The 19,030-nt window shown below is 39.0% G+C and overlaps 1 protein-coding gene across 5 annotated transcripts; it reads right to left on the minus strand.

Annotated features, from left to right (window-relative positions):
• Nucleotides 1-19,029, minus strand: FAM210A (family with sequence similarity 210 member A). Of its 5 annotated transcripts, none has more exons than XM_055704081.1 (5): nucleotides 18,891-19,029; nucleotides 7,144-7,264; nucleotides 5,427-5,890; nucleotides 3,216-3,327; nucleotides 1-1,907 (listed from the first exon to the last, which is right to left on the minus strand). In XM_055704081.1, the coding sequence occupies exons 3-5, from the start codon at nucleotides 5,873-5,875 to the stop codon at nucleotides 1,641-1,643; spliced, it is 828 nt and encodes a 275-aa protein (XP_055560056.1). In that variant the 5' UTR covers nucleotides 5,876-5,890; nucleotides 7,144-7,264; nucleotides 18,891-19,029; the 3' UTR covers nucleotides 1-1,640. The 5 variants fall into 5 exon arrangements, with proteins under 5 accessions (XP_055560056.1, XP_055560055.1, XP_055560054.1 ...); XM_055704080.1 differs by having other exon boundaries at nucleotides 7,144-7,267; XM_055704079.1 differs by lacking the exon at nucleotides 18,891-19,029 and adding an exon at nucleotides 18,724-18,884.
• Between the last annotated feature and the right edge of the window lies 1 nt (nucleotide 19,030).

Consider the following 19,030-nt stretch of genomic DNA (forward strand, 5'->3'; position numbering starts at 1 on the left):
TTCACAGAATTATTTTTTAATATTTAACAGAAACATGGCACGTTACATCTTCAGGGCACTGAATATACAATGATTACTCCTCACAACATCCCTGTGAGGTAGGCATTAGATTGCAGTTACTATTTGACATGTGGACAGAGGCAGAGAAGTACATAATCAGCCCTGCACAATGAAGTCAATGAAGTTCAACTCACTTAAGCCTGGAGAAGCCCCCAGTGACTTGACTGAAAATGTAAGAGTGGGGCTGAGCTGATAAAGTATCAGCTACCTTCTTTTACTCTAGTTAATTACAATGCTCAGGGTCCAACTCTGTTGCTTTCCCATATCCCCCTACAAAACCCCACCTTTGTTAAACAAGACACACATGCAGAGAGTTGCTACCAAGTGAGTTCTGCAATAGAAATAGGAAAAAAAAAAATAAAAAATCACATTTCAATTTAGCCTACATTTGAATAAAACCATGAGTGAAGTTTGCCTGCCCAGTTAAATAGAACAGTTTCAACTTCAGTCCTTTTATGATATTTGAGACGGCATTTCAGCCTTCAGCTGTAAGTGTTTGCTTAACATAAGAAAATCTAGGGGAAAAAAGTTTTTGAGACAGTGATCAGTGTCTCAAAAATTATGCTTCATTTAGTTAAATTGTTCTACTGAAGTCTGAGGAATTCCTGAATAGGAGGAGGAACTTTTGGGTTTAACTCAACCCAAACTCAAACTTTTCATGTTCTTTAAAAAGCCCCTTAGTATACCAGTTTCTCAAGTAAACTCCTCTATCAGAATGTTTTTGTTCCAAAAATGAAATAGAACAGTTTTGTAAACTTCAACATAATAAAAAAATCCTAGTTTGTAATATACGATTATTGATTAATTTCATTTAATAACTTTCTTTCTACTGTAAATCAACTTTAGGAAAAAAGTATACTGACAGTATGGCTACTGTGATTAACTCATCTTCCTACAGCTTTCAGTTGAGGTTTCTGAAAAGATACACTGTCCAAGAAAGATTCATAGTCTCAACCTGTAAACTACCACAACTCAGCTGAAGTCAATGTAGCTGTTATAATTCATTCAGACTGAGTGGCTAATCCATTGATTCCTTCATGTGCAGTATCGGTGACAATGGTCTGTCTCCAAGTTGAGAGATGATCACGACTGAAGAGGCCTGGGTCCACATACTCTGAAAACCAGAATATTTTACCTTTCCCTGCAGAGAAATCTTAATTCTCATTTGATGGAAGATTCAGTCCAATGGAACAATGGCTGTGCACTACGATGGAAGAAGAACAAAGTAGTTGGAAGAAACCATCTTCATTGTGGATTGGGGGTGGGGGTGGTGATTAAAAAGAAAAAAAAAAAGAGGGAAGAGTTAATTGTTAACGATATTACCAATGGACGCACAAACTTCTAATCTGAGATTTACTTTTCCTCTGTAAATTGAAATTTTGTCACAACCTCTCCCCAGGCGACTTTTAACCTTGGTGAATACACAGAATTTTTAAATCCAGAGCAACTGCAGTCTCCAGACAAGGCAGGAAGAAACAATAAAAACAAACAAAAAAAAGCTCAGAAGTGCACTTCATATATCCTGCCTCACAAAGGGTTAAAGTGCTAAGTTTGATATATCCAAAAATTAAGCATCTCTCCTAGTCCTTTAGTTTTTTAAATGAAACTTTATCTTTGGTTTCTTGTATCTTCTCAGTAATTTTATCCTTTGTTTCCTCCATCTTCTCAGTAATTTTATCCTTTGTTTCCTCCATCTTCTCAGTAATTTTATCCTTTGTTTCCTCCATCCTATCTTGTAGATACTCCTTTACTGGTGGTGGTGTGGACATGTAGCCATTCTTACGCAAATATTTAACAGTGATGGATGTTCCTCCCAAAGTCACAGTGTATCTGGCAGGAGTTGCAATCTTAAAAAAACCCAAAGAACACTCCATGTCAATAAAACAGGACAGTATTATTTAGCAAAAGGTATTTTTAATATTGAGAATTCTTTTGGGCGAGTATCAGATACTAAAAAGGTCTTCTATTTATAAGGAAATAAGCCAATATACAGTGCATATCCCCCCCACCCCCCGCAATGCATACCCTGCTTAAAGTATCCTTTTGACAAAACCAGCACAGGCATTAGACTTGCATTTAAAAAACCCAAACAAACCACCCACAAACCTCCCTGTGTAGCTTGTGGGACAAGCATTAGGCATCTCACAAAGCAATTCAGAACAGACAGTATGTGAACACCGAACCATATAAGCAAAGAGGAAATATTGACAATGTATGTTTTAAAATTCTAAAAATCCAAGAGTATAGGCATCTTTCAGTCCAAAACTAGGACACACACAGTCCTTAAGAGGTCAGCTAACCCAAGACACAATAAACCAGGTTTGTTATGCTAGACAGACTAAACTGTTCTTTCAGAACTTCAGAGATAAAGCCTGCACAATCTTTTTGCAACCTATTCTAGTGCTTCCGCATCTTGGAAGTTCCTTCCAACACTGCCAGATCTCACAGCTATAATAAAATCTTTGTATTTAACCACGTTTCTTTATTGGTCTCTTTTGGGCACAGGAATAATTGGCCAGAATAGTGCTTTCACATGTTGTTTAGGAAAGTAACCCTTTTAAATAACAGATAAGGAGCACATCACATTTGGAAACAAAACAGGTGAGTGGCATTCAAAGAGAATACGGTACTTTGGTTTTGCACGGTCTAACATGGTTCAAGTTTCCTAAACATGGATTGTGCACATATAAAGCAGTAGAGACCCAAACCTGAATGTAAGTAATTGAGTCAAATGGACAGTGACAGTACTTGACAATGATGGAGAGCTAAGGTAGGAAGACAAACTAGCAAATGCTCTAGGATAAAAATAACTGTACTTTTATCAGGAAGTCATGATGTGTTTAGACCTTACCTCTTTATCCCTGTTAATTACGTCAGGGTTACAAAGGAATAACTTATTTGTAATTAAATCTGAGGGCAGACAATAGTTCTGCAGCAAACAAGTTATTTTAGAAATACAGACAGACTCCTTAAAAGGAACACAGAGCCCATATCAACTTGCATATGACTATTTTTACTACAAAAATGAATGTTCAAGCATGTGTAACTATCAAAGAAAGAAAACAGCATAAATTCTTTCTGCTGTAAACAAGTAAACCCTGTTTAGTTCACCAGGCAAGATTTACAGCTTATTTACAAACTATAATTATACTTACTTTATACAATGCATATGCAGTTAGTGCATTTCCACTCTGGGAATTTTTCAGGATGTTTACTATGCTGTCTGGTAACCCAATCAACTCTAGGAATGGAACAACATTCACTCCTCTATAAAAGAAAAAAATAATAATCGATAACCTGAATTGGAATTTGAAACCTGAACACTGATTTAGAGTACCATTTCCATTCTTTTCATTTACACAAAGTCTGTAATCTTATAGCGAAGTATTTTTTCACCTAAGCAACGCGCTTACAGAATTGTATTTCTGTACCTATAGGCAAATTAATGTTCTTTTCAGGATTCCAAGAGGTGAGGCATTTATATTATCCCTGCTGAGCTGAGTAGCTACTAACTTACCTGTGCCCCAGTTTAGTATGTTTGGAGGTAAGTAGATATAATGGTGGTAAGACAGCTATTCAGGCTTAACTTCATGTTCTACTTTGCCTACTTTTTTTTTTTTCCTTTTAAAAACTTCAGACTAATCTGCAGCATGCCTGGAAGCACAGAATCCATACTTTAGGGTCCTCCATTCACTTTTAAATATATTAAACAAATGGAATGTGGCAAAAGAAAAGGAAGCGACATGTTATATGGACAAGACTTCAGGGGTTCTGGCCCAGTTGTTCTACCTTGTCAATATAAGGTGTCAAGATGGGCGGAGGGAGCTCCTATCACAGTTTCTTTCTGTTTGAAAATCAGGGAAGCTAGTATCAGCACCAAAAAACCAAAAAGACAGCCCATCTTTACATTACAGTGGAAAGCTACATGCAGTTATAGAGGACCTGACACTCCAATATTTAGAGATGTTATATTATCATTATCCATTTCTACCTAGTATTTTAAGCATTCATTCTTCTGTGCATGTGATCACTTCAGTATCAGAAACAGTAACAGGCAGTTAATTTACTAAAGACCCTACAATCCAAAGGCCTATCTCCAGAGCAGAAAAAGTAGACCTAGTAAGATTTGAAAGACAGCATTAACAGCGTTATTTCATAAACTACCGTTGTTTAGTCTTGTATCATGAGCAGTCATTCTGAAAGTTGTTTTTCCACTTCAAGAGGGTGCTGCTCCTGTGGCATGACAAACTGAAGCTTTGTTACAGTTTCTAGTTAAATATTTCAGTTGTTTTCATCCATCAAATACCTATTTCAGCAGCTAACTTTGACTGAAGATTACTTTTTTTGGAACACTTACCTGAAATTTCTGGATGTAAGTATCAAGATGAATTAATCCAAAGCAAAATATTTTTATAGCTGAAGACCTTTATTCCTCTGACATGAGCTAAATTTAGAATGACATTTGGATCTATAGCTCCTAGAAAGGGCAATTATGCCTGCTGGTTAGAGTAACTAAAACACTTGTGCGGTAAGGCATTCTGATGTCAAAACCCCATTTTTGCCACCATGAAATATACAACACTAGCAATCCAGAAATAAACATTTATTTAGCAAACCATTTGCAGACAGATAAAACCTTTCAACTGAACTAGCAGCTCATAGATGATACAGTAGTTCTTTTTCCTAAGAAATGGCATTTTCCAGAGTAGTATCTGGCACGTGCTACAGCTGAAAACCCCAAATTAAAATACTTAATTTATCTTTTTTTTAACCACACAAATATTTAATTTCCAATTAAAAAGTCTGGCCTACAGTAGCAATTTTTTTCAGTGGAAGACAGGAAAGACAGGAAAAAAAAGGAAAAGATACACGACTTGCAAAGAGCTCAGAGTGAGGTGAACGACATGGAAGTCCAATGATGAGGGAGGACCAGTGAAGAAGGGGGGGAGAAAAATGGCAAAATACCCCTCAAGTCAAAGGGCAAAAAAACCCCAAAAAACAAAACAGGTCTACAAAGACCTCACCTAGCAATTTGTAATCAGGATTCCAAATCCCTATCTTAACCTTGTCAGAGGTTACTAATAATTTCAATGATGTTTACATCCATGCATATTTTGGGGAGATGAGCATTTCTTCAGGTATCTGGTATGCATCAATAACAGCATGATAATAGTGTGTATGTGACACTCTCAAGTCCTATACTCTTTCAATATTAATCTTATGCTTCAGTTAAAAACATAGCCTCATTTCCCTATTACATATAGAGTCATTTTAACATGTAATAATAATCTATATGTCCTTTCACCTGTGAAAGTCAGTCTCAATTCAACAGCAGTATTGGACACTGCAACAGAATATCAACTTACTTCATGGCTGCATAGTAAAAGGATCCAAACCATACAGTGGAAGTCAGAATATGCACTGGAATCATGACTTTTCCATACTGTTTAAAAGTCTTCTTGAATCTCTGAACGAGACTAATTGATTTGTCTTGTAATGGATCAGGTTCTGAAGAATCTGACTCTACAGGGCTCTGCTTGGGTGTATCAGTGGCTGAAGTCAAAGGATTTTTCTCTTCTGGTACTTTGTGAGGAGTGTCTGCTGGCTGTGATGCAAAAGGACTTTTCTTTGAGGCAAAGTGTGCTGCACCTGCATGAAGACGTCGTTTAGGAGGGTCCCGTGCCAAAATCACTTTGCACCCAGCATTAGACAACACCGACTGTCCTTTTAAGCACTGGAAGATACTAGTGCGAGGAAAAACCAAACATGTCCCACGCGCCAGCTGAGATGCAGTATGTAATAGACTCTGATGCATTTTGATGAAATGTGGCTGAGGTTTTTAGAGAGGAAACAAAAAGAAAAGAGCAAACACATTGCAATTCAATAATCTGATTTCTATTTGCTGTAATGCCACTTGAAATTCTCAAATTTTAAATTGCTTTCTATTCTTCAACTTTAAAAGGTTTTCCTTACCTTGCTTTGCAGAAATGGCTACCTTCCAGAATTAAGCAAATAATTTTAGATCTCACTTCTTTAGCATTCTGAACTAAAATGGCCCCTTCACTTAACACACACTGCTCCTTACAGCTAAAACACTCATGTTACTCTCTAAAAACACTTTTAGATGTTTAATGCTATCTGCTGCTTTTGTCTGCATAATCTGGCACAGTTGTTGAAAAGTTACCTCTGAAACTTCACTTCTAGTAGCAACTGATAGTTTGATACTTTGAGCCTACATACACATAGTATGAACTCACTTAAGTGCAATTAAAATTAATTTTTGGTGTCAATACAGTTAGTTTTGGTGTAATTTTCATATTCTATACGACTTTGAACTAAAAGTTAATACAGTAAAAAATAATCAGTAACTTATTAATAATCAATTAATAAGAAATAACCTTAATAGCAATAAACCATAACAGCCTGCTAGTATAAATCTGTTAGGAAGGGGGATGGTGCTGTTGAATGTCATGTATTAACACAAGCAACATTGAGCTGCAATTTCCAAAATATTACAATGCAAATAATATCTTCAAAATCTGGATAACCCAGTTAACTTTATGATTTTGAATACCTAACAGTTTTTTTTAACTTTCAGGAGTAACCCCATTTACAGGTTCCCCACAAAAGAGGGTAATTTTGTCTGGCATGTACAAACATCAAGAAGTCATTTTTTTCCCCAAAAAATGCATGATTTGAACTAGTGAATGAAATATTCTCCCCTTTAAACAATGACTGGAAGTTACAGAACTAGTTTTCCTTCCCTCCAAAAAAAGTGCCAGTAACCGATTTTATGTAATGAAAAAATACGCCCGTTAAGTTGTATTACAATGCTCAAATATTTCTGATGCTTTTGTATTTAATTATCATAACAATTCTTGATCCAAACTAGAAATCATTAAAGTTTAATTCAAACTCCACTGTCACCTTCATATCTGCTCCCCCTTCACTTATAGTGTTAGATACATTTGAATTGGGTGTTTCGATAGTGAATTTGTCTAGGCTGCTGAAAAATGATCAATACTTCATAACATAGGCAGAAGGTTTTAAAAAAATAAATAAAATGAAGCCATACATACATACCCTTTATTACTTTCCAGATCCGCAACAAGGACAGTATGATTAGGTTTGTATCTTCAAAAAGTTGTAACTCTTCCACTTGTTCCCCACCTTTCAAATATATCTCTTGAACATATTGATGACTCTGCTAAAGTAGAAAAAAAGGCTTATTTAGAGAAACAGCAACAACAGCAAACTAATATGATGAAGATTTTTGGTGAGCCCGAAACCTTGCTTACTGAAGAAGTTATTGGTATAAATTCCCCTTTGGATACTGACACAGTAATGGGAGATCTTTTTTGCGTAACTTAGAAGTTCCTCAACTTTGAATTACCGTTTCCTTCCAAGAGACAGAAGTTTCATAACCCAAATGCATCTGTTGGAATATTCCTGCCTGTATGTTTTCTAGGTATTTTTATGTTATTGTTGTACTTGAATTAGTTGCAATTACTAGAATTACAGTGTTTGATGTGGGGAAAAGATCAGAGGAATGGTTTCAAACTCCCTGGGAACCTCTACCTTGCACATCAAGCACAGACACCCACTTCTGTTGAACTTGTATTAACACGAGGTATTGCATCAACAGGGGAAAAAGGAACACTTGTCTCTATGCAAGCAAGCAGTAACTCACTCCTGTTGAGTTATGAACTCTTGTGGGAGCCAAGAAATACTGCTGCTTATAGAGCAGTAGATCAGCTACAGGTACTGCCTCTCTCCGAGTCAGTTTTCTGCAAGAACTCACTGAAATAACTACTTGTGCTATCTCTGGTTTTATGAGAAGTGGAGATTCTTGCTGAATTCTTAGATCCAAATGCAATCGCTTCTCAAAACAAAAAGTAGTGAAAAGACTCAGCAAAATTCAAGTGTTAAGATGGCACACTGCCATATACTAACTACCTTACCAATTCACAGAAATTGTTAACAAACTGGAAGAATGCAACTACACTGCTTGCCTATGGCCACTTACGCTCCTCTCCCGAGGGATAACTCTCCACAGCAGACTGCCCCCCCCCCTCACTAACAGTACACAACACTAAGCATCTGCCCCAAGTAGATTTCCACAATATCCAGCCAGCAGACTCCGCAAAGGTTACCTGTCCATCTATGGGAATTTGGGAGCTCTTGAGTCAGACTACTACTGTTCACCTGTTTTCAGCGGACGGTACCCTATTGAGAAATACCTGTTCCAAACAAGCTTTGACAATTGCTACCACACAGGATGGGGACAACTATGCTCAGCGCACTGATTTTGGTTCATTAATGTTATCGACTGGACTCTGCATTCCGAACAGCCTTGGAAGGAGATCATTCTTCTGTACAGATGCAGGAAGAAACTGAACAAGTATTTCTGAATTTTTGCATTCTATATAGTGTATATATAGCAGCATTTCTCAGAACAGTTTCTAGGTTTTGCTGTTCAGCACCTACTGACAGCACAAAAATAACGCTGTACCACCACACCTCTGATTCATTGCAATGACTGCAGAACACGTGGTATTAAACGGCTGCCAGGGGGCTAGAATTCTCCTTAATGCAAAGAAGCAATGGGTCACTACACTCATCAGTCAGTAGCTAACATAGCTCTGTGATTAGTAAATGAGTTTCAAGGCCTCTGCTCACAAGTTAGCTGCACCGTGTAAAACTTAAAATGTCACCAATGGCTTTTAAAGCAGGGGAACTACCAAGGCTACTGACAAAGAGTTGCCACGCCACTTTTTTTCTTCCTGCATCCTCAGATGGACTTAGAACTCATTAACTAAAGGGTTTTTCTCCATGATGCAAGACCTGGTTGGTCAAAGGGAAGGTTCTCTGTCTAGGGTAGATCCTGAAAAGGTCCTGAACCTTGTAAGCACAGATGGTATGGTTCTAGTTAACGTTCGGCAAAACAGCTTACTTTTTGCTTCTCTACTTTAAAAAAACCTTTTTGCTAGATGCTTGATATATAAAAGGCTTAAATATGATAGTGCTATTTGAGATAATAAAACAGGTATTTTAAAACAAGGTTGGCATTTTCCTAACAAACCTACTGTGTTTCATGGGTACAAGCTTCATTTTACTTATCTAAATGAACAAAGGAGAGGCTTCTAAAGCATCAGTAAATTGAAGATTATGCTACTTTCCAGCAGCATGACAAGACTAAATGAGGCAAGTATTACAACGGTTACAGCAGGAAAGGCAACTTAATAAAACAACAGATTACTATAGCATACACTTTGTAAATTGATTTTAAATAAATGAATATTGTTAAAGGGGTAATAGGTGCAGCTACTCAACTGTAGTATTTTAATTACTTGGCTCAACGTTGCAAACAAACAGGACAGACAAAGTGCACAATAAATGTGGCTGTAGGTCCAAATGAAACTTAGTTGTTTCATCCCTCTAAAACACGAGATGAATACAGAAAATCTGTCCTTTAAGACAGTTAGTGAAAGAAAGTTCCTAGCACCCTGTGTGCTCAACAGGCAGCGGGAGAAAGTGTGCGAGCCTATGAATTTGAGACACAATTCTATTCTTTATGTATAATACTTTCATTAAAGAAATTACTGGAGCTATATAAGCTATACAATTTCCCTGTAACTTTTGGTTGTTCAAACCACTCAGATTCTAAGGAAGCCAGGACAGTAACCTAAATGTTACCCACAACTGCACCTAGTGACTTTTCAGAAGTTGTTTCTTCATTTTAGTGCGTTTTATTTTTTTCATGCTATTGCACAATGCTGCAAAGACACAGAAAGGAAAGAAGCTAGATGCTTCAGATACAAAGGTGGAAAAGCAGCTGGCCTCTGGCCAGAGAATTTTGCAGTGGGGGTGGGGCATGAACAGAAGGTATTTGAAAACATCTTAGATGTCTACATTAGCTTTCTCTTAAAAATGCCACAAGGAAAAAAAATAATATGGGGATGTCTAAGGACAAACATAGCTGTTCTCTGCTGTAAGAATACCATGCGGTCAGTGACTAAATAGATGCTAGTAGGCCAATCTATGAAACTATATACTAACACTTCTGGGAGAAGGTCTCCAATTCAGTGCTGTCATATTCTGGCTGACTACTTAGAGTATCTCTGGCTGGCTGTAAACTGAGCTGAAGGGATCTTGGCTGTTCAGGACGTACTCCTGGGTTGCAATTCTTGGCCATCCGTTTAGTTCTTGAAGGCAGCTCTTTCTCATGGCAAGCTATTAAAAAGGCCTCTGACAAAGGGAGTGCTCCAGTGCCCTCTTCAGGGAAAGTATAGATCAACTTCTTATTACAGTAGTAGAGTTTTTGTTTAGCAAACTTTTGTACTTCTGTTATAATTTAGATCAGCTTTGGCATAAACCTGATGTACTGTAGGAGTACTGTCTCTTGCATTTGCTCTGCTAAATCTTTGCCTTCCAGTGATTACTAGGAAGTACAGATTAGACCTCCTTTTGTTCCCGAGGACAACAAAAGCTCGCTAGGATCTTTTAATGTCAGAGTTCATCTATGACTACCACAAATTCATCGTTTTGGATGTGTGCCAACATTTTATGCAAAAAAAAAAAAAGAAATGGGATCAGTGGTAAAACACAGAAGTAACAAGCCAGGCCAATATAGGTACAGCAAAAGCTGCTGTCGATATCTGCTGTTGGAAAGAAAAACCATGCCAGAGATGCTGTCAGATGAAACTTTCATCAGAGTAATTTGTATTAAAAGTTACCCCATTACAGTTAACTTTTTTTGAGCTCCCAGAGAAATTAAAACACAATATGTGGTCGATATAAGATGGCAAAAACTTTAGTGTAAATTCTTTTGCAAAAGAGGTCAGAAAGCACCCGAGGGAATTGAGGGTGTAGCATATGTAGATTACAGTGGTTTATTTTCTCAGTTCTACCAGAAACACTCTGGATACAATATGTAAATATGGATGAATTTAAAACATTTTTCCCTGTTCTGTTACTGTTTAAAAAAAGAACATTAATTATACCACAGGAGAGCTCCCAATGAAAATCCATGAGTTTTTCCATTCCCAAGACACCTTTCTATGAAATCAGAGAATTAATTTACATCCTTGTCATTTTTAGTGTAAAATCAAGCAAACTTTGAGGGTTGTCTGTTGTATACACAGAAGAATTTTGAAAAGACTCTTAAGTTTTCAGAAATCCTTCCCAGCTCACTCTTCAGACTGCATAAAAGGCAAATACAGAGATCTCATCCAAACAGCTCAGTTTAATAGCCCCCCCGCTTACATTTATACTAAATACAATTAAAAAAATAAAGCAAAACTTGTTTTCAGATTTCAATAATTCTTTTCACAAACTTATTGACAGTATATTAAAAAGAAAAAAGGGCATCTTGCCAAGGTCATAAACCATAATTAAAAAAAAAAAAAACCTGAACAGAAAAAACACGTGGGTTTCCTAAAATGCTTGGAGCACATTTTAGAATTATTGTAATAATAGCGCAATACATGCAAAGCATCATTGTTTTTCCTAAACTCAATATAAGACTGTAACTATAAGCCTTAGTAACTGCAATAGTTCAGCATAAAATGCAGTCACTACCCATGGATGGGAAAACGGCAGTGTATAGGGACTTTTTATTCTTTGTATCAGTACGTTTAAAGTGTATGTATGAGCATTCACAATTTGTATTTTGACCTTTACTACTTTTGCAGTGTCCCTGATACAATCTGTTATACATTCTAGACTAAGAAATTTGGTTCTAACTTGAAGTTTGGGCATCACTAGCAGTCTAATCTTGTCTATCAGTTAGAACTGTCTAGAATACATAACACCACATTTTAGGTTAAAGGGAGTAATGCAAAATAAGTCATCGTGAGATTTATTAAAATCTTGGTTAAAAAATCATCATGTTAAAGCAAATGAAAGAGTAAACTCTTGTAGACAAATCACACACATTAGCCCCATCCCACCTCCACCACATTTAATCTCTGTAATACCTCCACTTAGCAAATGCTACGCTATAATTTTTAAATTGATCATATTACTACAGTTCAATACCGATGTAAGTGGAGACAAGCCAACAACTTTTTTACCCTTATTTTATCTGAACTACTCTTGTACTTGCTAAAACAAAGAGTGAAGTCACAAAAGTAAGATACACCCTCATAGGGTCCTTACACACAGCAATCTTCTCTACAGCAATTTTCTGATAATCAGAAGGCAAATGAAGCATGAGAACGTAATGCAATGCCTACCTGTTGATTTACAGATCTGGAATGCTAAACAGGAGGCTTAACAGCTGATTTGCACCCAGTCAATATTACAGTGGTATCCCCATTTTCCTCTGTGTTAGAAGGCATTGAATCTTAAGCTTGCATGCAGTTAAGCATTATATAAAAGTGTGAGTGTCCTTCCTCTAATTCTTCTAAAACAAAGCATCACAATCATTTGTAGTGCTTTCTGCTCTTCAGAACGATGTTTTTAATAACTGGTGCTATTCCTTCTTTTAACTGTTTTCCTGTTCCATAGTGCTGAACAGCTACCCCGGGGTTCCTTCATTCAGAAGTTTGATTCTGCCCTCTACTGAATTTTTACATAAGTACACCTCTCATACTTACACTGCAAAAGGTCTTTGCTCTCCACAATTCCTTCCAGTAAGTCTAAGTTTGCTGGACCATCTTCTATGTTGGTTTCAGAGCCTCCCAAAACAACAGACAGGCATCAAGGGAAGGAGAAAAAACCCCGCCTTTTAAAGTGCTATCTGATTTGACTTTTTGCCTGTTTGTCACTCCATAGACAGGTGTCTGCAATAAGCAAGATAGAAAAGTTATGCTTTTAAACCTTAACTAAGCTTTAAAATAGGTATATACATCTATGCTAAAAGGGTTAAAAAAGCCCTTTGTTAGTTCAAAGCAGGGATTGTACTGTCTGCTTATTATTTTGCCCTTCTGCACATTACCTTTCACTTGACACTAATGATCAAAACACGTTCTAATTCTCTCTCCCTTCTATTCCACTCTTATGTAGTAACTTTCTCAAGCAACCCCTAATAGCCTCTTTCATCTTTGTATCTCCCAATATATCATTAGATCATTCCCCTCAAGACACTTGTGTTTTTCTGTCAAGCAAGTTTTGAATCAGAGGGCTGTTAACATGGAGGTGTAGGTGTGCGGTGGTACAGTTTGCAAAGCTGTGGGAGGTTTCTACCAAGCAACTAAAAGGAGCAGCAAAAGGTAATTCATATAAGCAAGCCTCATGTCAGCGGTTTCCTGCATATGGCTTTAAACTCCCTCAGGAAAAAAACACCCCCAAGTGAACTGGCAAGTGAGTTAGATGCTAAAACACAAACAAATAAATAAATATACAGATCCATTTTCTACATTTTACTGAAACATTGCTGGAGAATTTCTTAGGATCTCCCCTCTCAATAGTTCAGTGAACCTTATTTGGCAGCTTCCTCGCCTCTTTCAATTTTCACTGAGGATCTCAGGAGTTCTGAGTGTACATTTTAACACATACGGGAACACATTAGAAACACAACTATTCTATGTTCAGCGTTCAGATATTTCTTCTATGAAGTTCTGCTACCTCTCTTCAGAATGCATAGCTGCTGTGCACATCTCTTTTCACTAACAGAGGCACCAGTAACAATCAAAAGGCTGCAGGCAAAACTGAACTCCAGCTTGCTCAAGACTTCCTGCTATTCATAATTTAGATTCTAGTAGCCAAGCTCATTTTTTAATTCATAATATTCCCACTCAGGACTTTGCTGATATAAAAATTAGATTATAATATTTAATTTAAACAGCTCTCGGAGTTATAATCAAGTATTTACTCCTGAAAGGTCTAATGAAACAACTGGAGACACTCTGTAGATACTGTGACTTTTACTAAAACAAATATTGCTAATAAAGTTCATCCTTTTTGACCAGACCATAGAATAAGAGCTTAGGTATTCAAATACTCTTTTTTTTTTGGACTAACTATAAAAGGCATTTAGTAGGGATATGCTTAATGTTAGATCTTAGCATCAACTTTACACAGCCTTCTGCCTCATCTTGCATTGGGACTCCAAAACTGTTTCTTTTCTAGCCTTGATAAATGCCATTTTTTGCCACCTTGGATCTTTGCAGGTGTTGTCTCATTGTTCTGAGTCTCTTCCCTCCATAACTCAACCATAACCAATGGTATTGGCTGTAATAATACTTCAAATGCAAGTTATAGTATGTAACAATTTTACAAAGCACTTAAAACAGCAACCTCTACCAAGTAACAAGTCTTCTACTCATCAAATTCACCAAAGCGTTTCTAAGACTTTCACAAAACATCCTCAAGGAAAAACTCTGAAGCCTTACAAATAGAAACAAAGTAGGAATAAGCACAAACCAGTCCCAAACTGAGAAAAAACCCACAGCTTCAGTAAGAACAGAATTCACAGTGGAAGCATTAGGCTCAATTTTTTTTCTTTTATATTCTCACCACATTTATTTCACATTCTCAAACACTGAAAAGCTGTCATTTTCCCCAGCAAAAAATACAGAATGTTCATCTTTCAGCAGAATTACTGTTGGCAGACATTCACTTCCAGTATAAACCTTTTCTAAATATTCAAACTAAGTGTTGAATTCTCTGTTGTGAATTCAAACTTGTCCATATGGGGAAATCTGTGTAGTATCAATCAGAGTATCTTGAAAAATTATGTGTGAAGATGCTGATCATAACATTTACAGAACACACACACGCTCAAAACCACACTCTTCATCTAATTTTTAGTAAATGCTGTTCCCCACATCTCTACAAATGAATGTGAACTGTTTTCATGAAAGTAGTATTTTTTTATTAAGGTCTTGATACTTGAGTAGATAAACTTTCCTGCCCACTATTAAATTTAATGCCTTATACAACATCTTTTGCTTACAGGACATGATTGATGATGTTACCAGACACACAAACAACAAAATGACACCATTTATAAATGCCTGAAAGAACATAAGAGACTGAGAGCTGTGTTTTTACACCAGAAGGAAAAGTCTGACAGGACTTCAGTAATAGGGCCCTAATAATGCTCCCGCTTACAGTCTGCTGTATTCAGCTTGAGAGAGAAATCCTGTGACTGCAACACTGCAGCCTTTGAGAGCACACTGCCTTCTATGAGATGTGATTAACAATGCCCAAGGCTTTTATTTCGGCACAGAAACCTTCCTCCATCAGAAAGTACTCTCCTATGGCCTGAGAGAGCAGGAAGCAAAAAATGACATCTAATTTTAACATTAGCGAAATCAACTTTTAAATTCACAAAACATTAAGAGCAAATAGCTGACTGACACGTGTGGGACTAAGCACTACCATTACGGTTGAAAGATAAATACCCTCATGTTCTACTTAACCAGCTACTTCTGGAAGAGACTTTAAGAACTGCTGTAAAGCCACCCATGTATTTTTATTTAGAATCAACAAAATCTAGCCATTTGAAAAAAAACCACATCAAACCCACCATCACTGCTGTGTTTTATTTATAATTTGATCATGAGCACCAGACTGTACTAACCCCCCACCCCCTTCCCTCATCCCACTCTGCCAGGACAGACTACAGATGTTCTAGGAGCTACAAGGGATCATCTGCTACAATGCTCTGTACGTCTGCTACAAAGCCACAATCACAGCTGCACAACTTCTTGTTTCACAGATACAAGAAATGCTACACATGGTCAAGGTCAGTTTTTGGACAAGATCCAAGCAATTAGAATTTACAGCCCAGCTAAGTGGCACCTTCATTTTCTGATGTGCACAAACAGAATACAACCTAGTTTTACCATTCAGATGTCTGTTTAGAAGGAGTAGTGCCATGTCTGGCAAGCCAATGAAAAAAAATATTCTTTTTTTTTGTTGACTCATACAATGGGTAGCTAGTTTGAAGATGTTGCGGGCAGAACTAACTGATGGAAGGCACAGGCGTAGAAAGGATTAGAGCTGTTTAGAGGACACAAAGTTCATGAGAACACAGATCGCTACCACTTGCACTGCAGAATTCTAGACATCAACAAGAGTAAAGCCCTACTGTAGAATCCCAGAGCCTTAAAGGAGAAATTACTTCTGCCCTTAACTGCTTACTTACTAGGACAGACAGAAGGTGGGAGGACTGACATAACTAGGCACACTAATCTGGCCTACCAACCTGGTTAAACTATAATTTTTCTGACAGTTTGAAGCGATATATTCTTGACTTAATATGAATAAACTACATTGGACTTAACATACCTATACTGGTACCTTCAAGACTTAAATTTAGGAAGGTATCATCACAATAGATCATACAGATTCTTTAACTGAGTAACAACTTTCTACTCTTACTGTAATTTTATTGTAATGACAGGGACATGAAGAATAATCTGTGGTGTTAAGAGGTATCATGACTCACGACTTGAAGTTCTGTAGCTTGAGCAGCATTCTTTTTTTGTTGTTGTTACTGCCATACTAAACAATCCGTTTGTCTTAAGTCAAAGAATCTACTACAAAAACTTTATAGTCACTAAGAATCCCTGACCTTGAGGTTGATCTCTGATCTAAAGTGATGGAACTAGGTAGTTACCTATCAGAACAGCAAGGTAAAATCCTTATGATCTATTGTGATGACACCTTACTGTCCAGGAATGCCTCAATCATGTTTTGGGCCCAGGCCTCAGTTCTAGTGGTTTTATGCCATTCTTAATACTGAAATATTGCTGATTGATGCTGAATTTGCTTCAGCATCTGATTTTCAAAATAAGTTCAGATTCAACTATCTGGGTTCACAGCGTATCAACACCAAGAACTTTCTTGGATCTTTTCCCCAATCTGCAAAACCAACTGATTACAAGGAATCTTATGCATTCAACTAGCAGTTTCACATTGTAAAAATCAGCCCTCTTTCTGCTTTTGTCATTGAATTTGTTGTGGCCTTATCTTCAAGACCAGTCAGAACTCCCTCCAGATCCAGAAATGTGTCAAGATGCAAACTGAGGGCTGTTATCTGAGATAAGGGGGCATCAAGAACTCAGTCTTGCAAAACCAGACTTCAGTTTCTCAGTGATGCCTATAAGCATACACAGAGAGCTAGGTCAGTTTGGAGATATCTACAGCAGGAGAATTACACAGATACTTTTAAAACCCAAAATCAGATCAAACCTTTTCTTATCAGCTGATATAGTCTGTAAGGTAGATCTGTAGACAGTCATGCTAGACAAATCCTTAACTTCTTACATGCTCTTTAGCAGTCTGAAATTTGCCTACTCAGTTTTTGCCATGTGCAAGCCACCAGATATCCACCTACTCAAATAATCAAATGATGTTCCCCCCCCAATGGAAGTGCTTCTCAAGCAGCAAGTGCAATACAATAATGCTGCCGCAGAGGCCAGTCATCCTCCTTTTACCTCAAGCAGCCCTTGAACATAAAAGGAGTTAAACATCTGCTGTCAGCCCCATAGGAGGAGATGGATGGTGGGGACACATTATCCTCTGTGCATGCATTTCCCACACAGAAGCAGCTGCAAGTCATATAAGCGAGTGGCACAGGCAGCAAAACACATTCCAGATAAGGAATCTGTTCCCTAACCCTCCCCTAAAGTAGCAAAACTGGCAAATAATTTTATGTTTATGCTCGTAACAGCAATAACATCTTGGGGTTTTGGTAAACTGAGGAACACTTTCAGTTTAAGAATTAGTTTTGGTAAAGAATTCTAGGTCACCTCATGTACTCCCGTCCACATTAATGTTGTCTCTTTTGGGCCAGCTTGTAGAAGGCATTTCAGAAACAGATGTAAATAAGGCGGAACATGTAGTTTGTAATACCTGACGTAAATCCACATTTGAATTAAGAACTTTAACAAAAATTCTCATGACTTCTCAGTCTGCCTCCCTGGATAACTCCCATAGTTAATTACCAGAAGCAGATTACTAATGAGAACCATAACTCTCCGCAACTTTGCCAAGAGGGTTGTGCCTCATTCGGCCAGCCACTGCCTCCTAAGGATTCAGACTCCTCCAAAGATGGTCCATACAAAACGTAAAGAGAAAAAACGGTGCTGAGAGCTCAAGACGAGCAAGAAAACATAGTTTTACCAGTGAACAGGTAAGAGGAGCAAAAGTCGCATTTTTGAGATTCTCCTACTGAGGGAAGCCAGCCCTTTGCTCTTATTTGTCACGTACGACACAGCTCAAAGAATTTATTAGACAAGAAAATATTTGCTCGGCCTCCTTAAATAGTATCGAAAGTCAAGAAACGCGCAGAATCGGTTGTCTCGGGACAGAAACACCATCAGGAGCGAAACCTAACTACGGCCCTATAACGGTGCAACCGCCAGAGAGCGGCGGCCGGCGTTTTCCACGCCAGACCGAACGGCCCCGCAGTTTGCAAAAGAGAAAGCAGCGGGGGGAAGGCACCGAGCTCCAGGCGGCCAGCCCGCCTCGCCGCGCCCCCGGCCACCAGCGGCCGCCGGTCGGTCAACCCAACCCCCGGGACCGCGATGGCAAAACAGCCGGGGGCGGGGGCGCCCGCGGGTCCCGCCGCCGCCCACCAGCCAGCGCGCGGCAGCGGCCACGCGCCCTCCCGCCGCCGCCGCCCGGGGGGCTCCGCGAGCCGCCCGCACCCGCCTCGGCCCGCTGCCGGGCGGCGGCCCCTCCCCCTCGGCCCCACCGAGCGGGTACCTTGTGGCCACGCCACCGCTCCTCCTCACGGGCCCCGAGCCATGGAGACGCGCCGGGCGGCGGTTGACCGACGGCCGCTGCCGCGCGCACCGCTCCCGTCACCTCCCCCTGACCCGCCCCGCGCGCGCGGCAGGACAACGTGCGGCAGCGCCCGTCCCCACCATCACCTTGAGGCCCGGCGGGGCCCGACGGCGCAGGCGCGCGCCGCGCCCCCTCGCACGGCCCTGTGGGGCCGGCAGTCCTGCCGCGGTGGGCCCGGCCCGGGCGCCGAGCCTCGTCACGTCTCCCGCGTCGCGCAGCCCCGCGT

Source organism: Falco cherrug, chromosome 3 (assembly GCF_023634085.1).
Source record: "Falco cherrug isolate bFalChe1 chromosome 3, bFalChe1.pri, whole genome shotgun sequence".
Classification (NCBI taxonomy): Eukaryota; Metazoa; Chordata; class Aves; order Falconiformes; family Falconidae; genus Falco; species Falco cherrug.

Excerpts from the sequence above, each read along its gene's own strand:
- FAM210A (XM_055704081.1), bottom strand. The coding sequence starts at position 5,875 with ATGCATCAGAGTCTATTACATACTGCATCTCAGCTGGCGCGTGGGACA. Across the intron at positions 3,328-5,426 it reads TTTTACTATGCAGCCATGAA|AGGAGTGAATGTTGTTCCAT; the intron begins GTAAGTTGATAT and ends TTTCTTTTATAG. Across the intron at positions 1,908-3,215 it reads CTGCATATGCATTGTATAAA|ATTGCAACTCCTGCCAGATA; the intron begins GTAAGTATAATT and ends GGTTTTTTTAAG.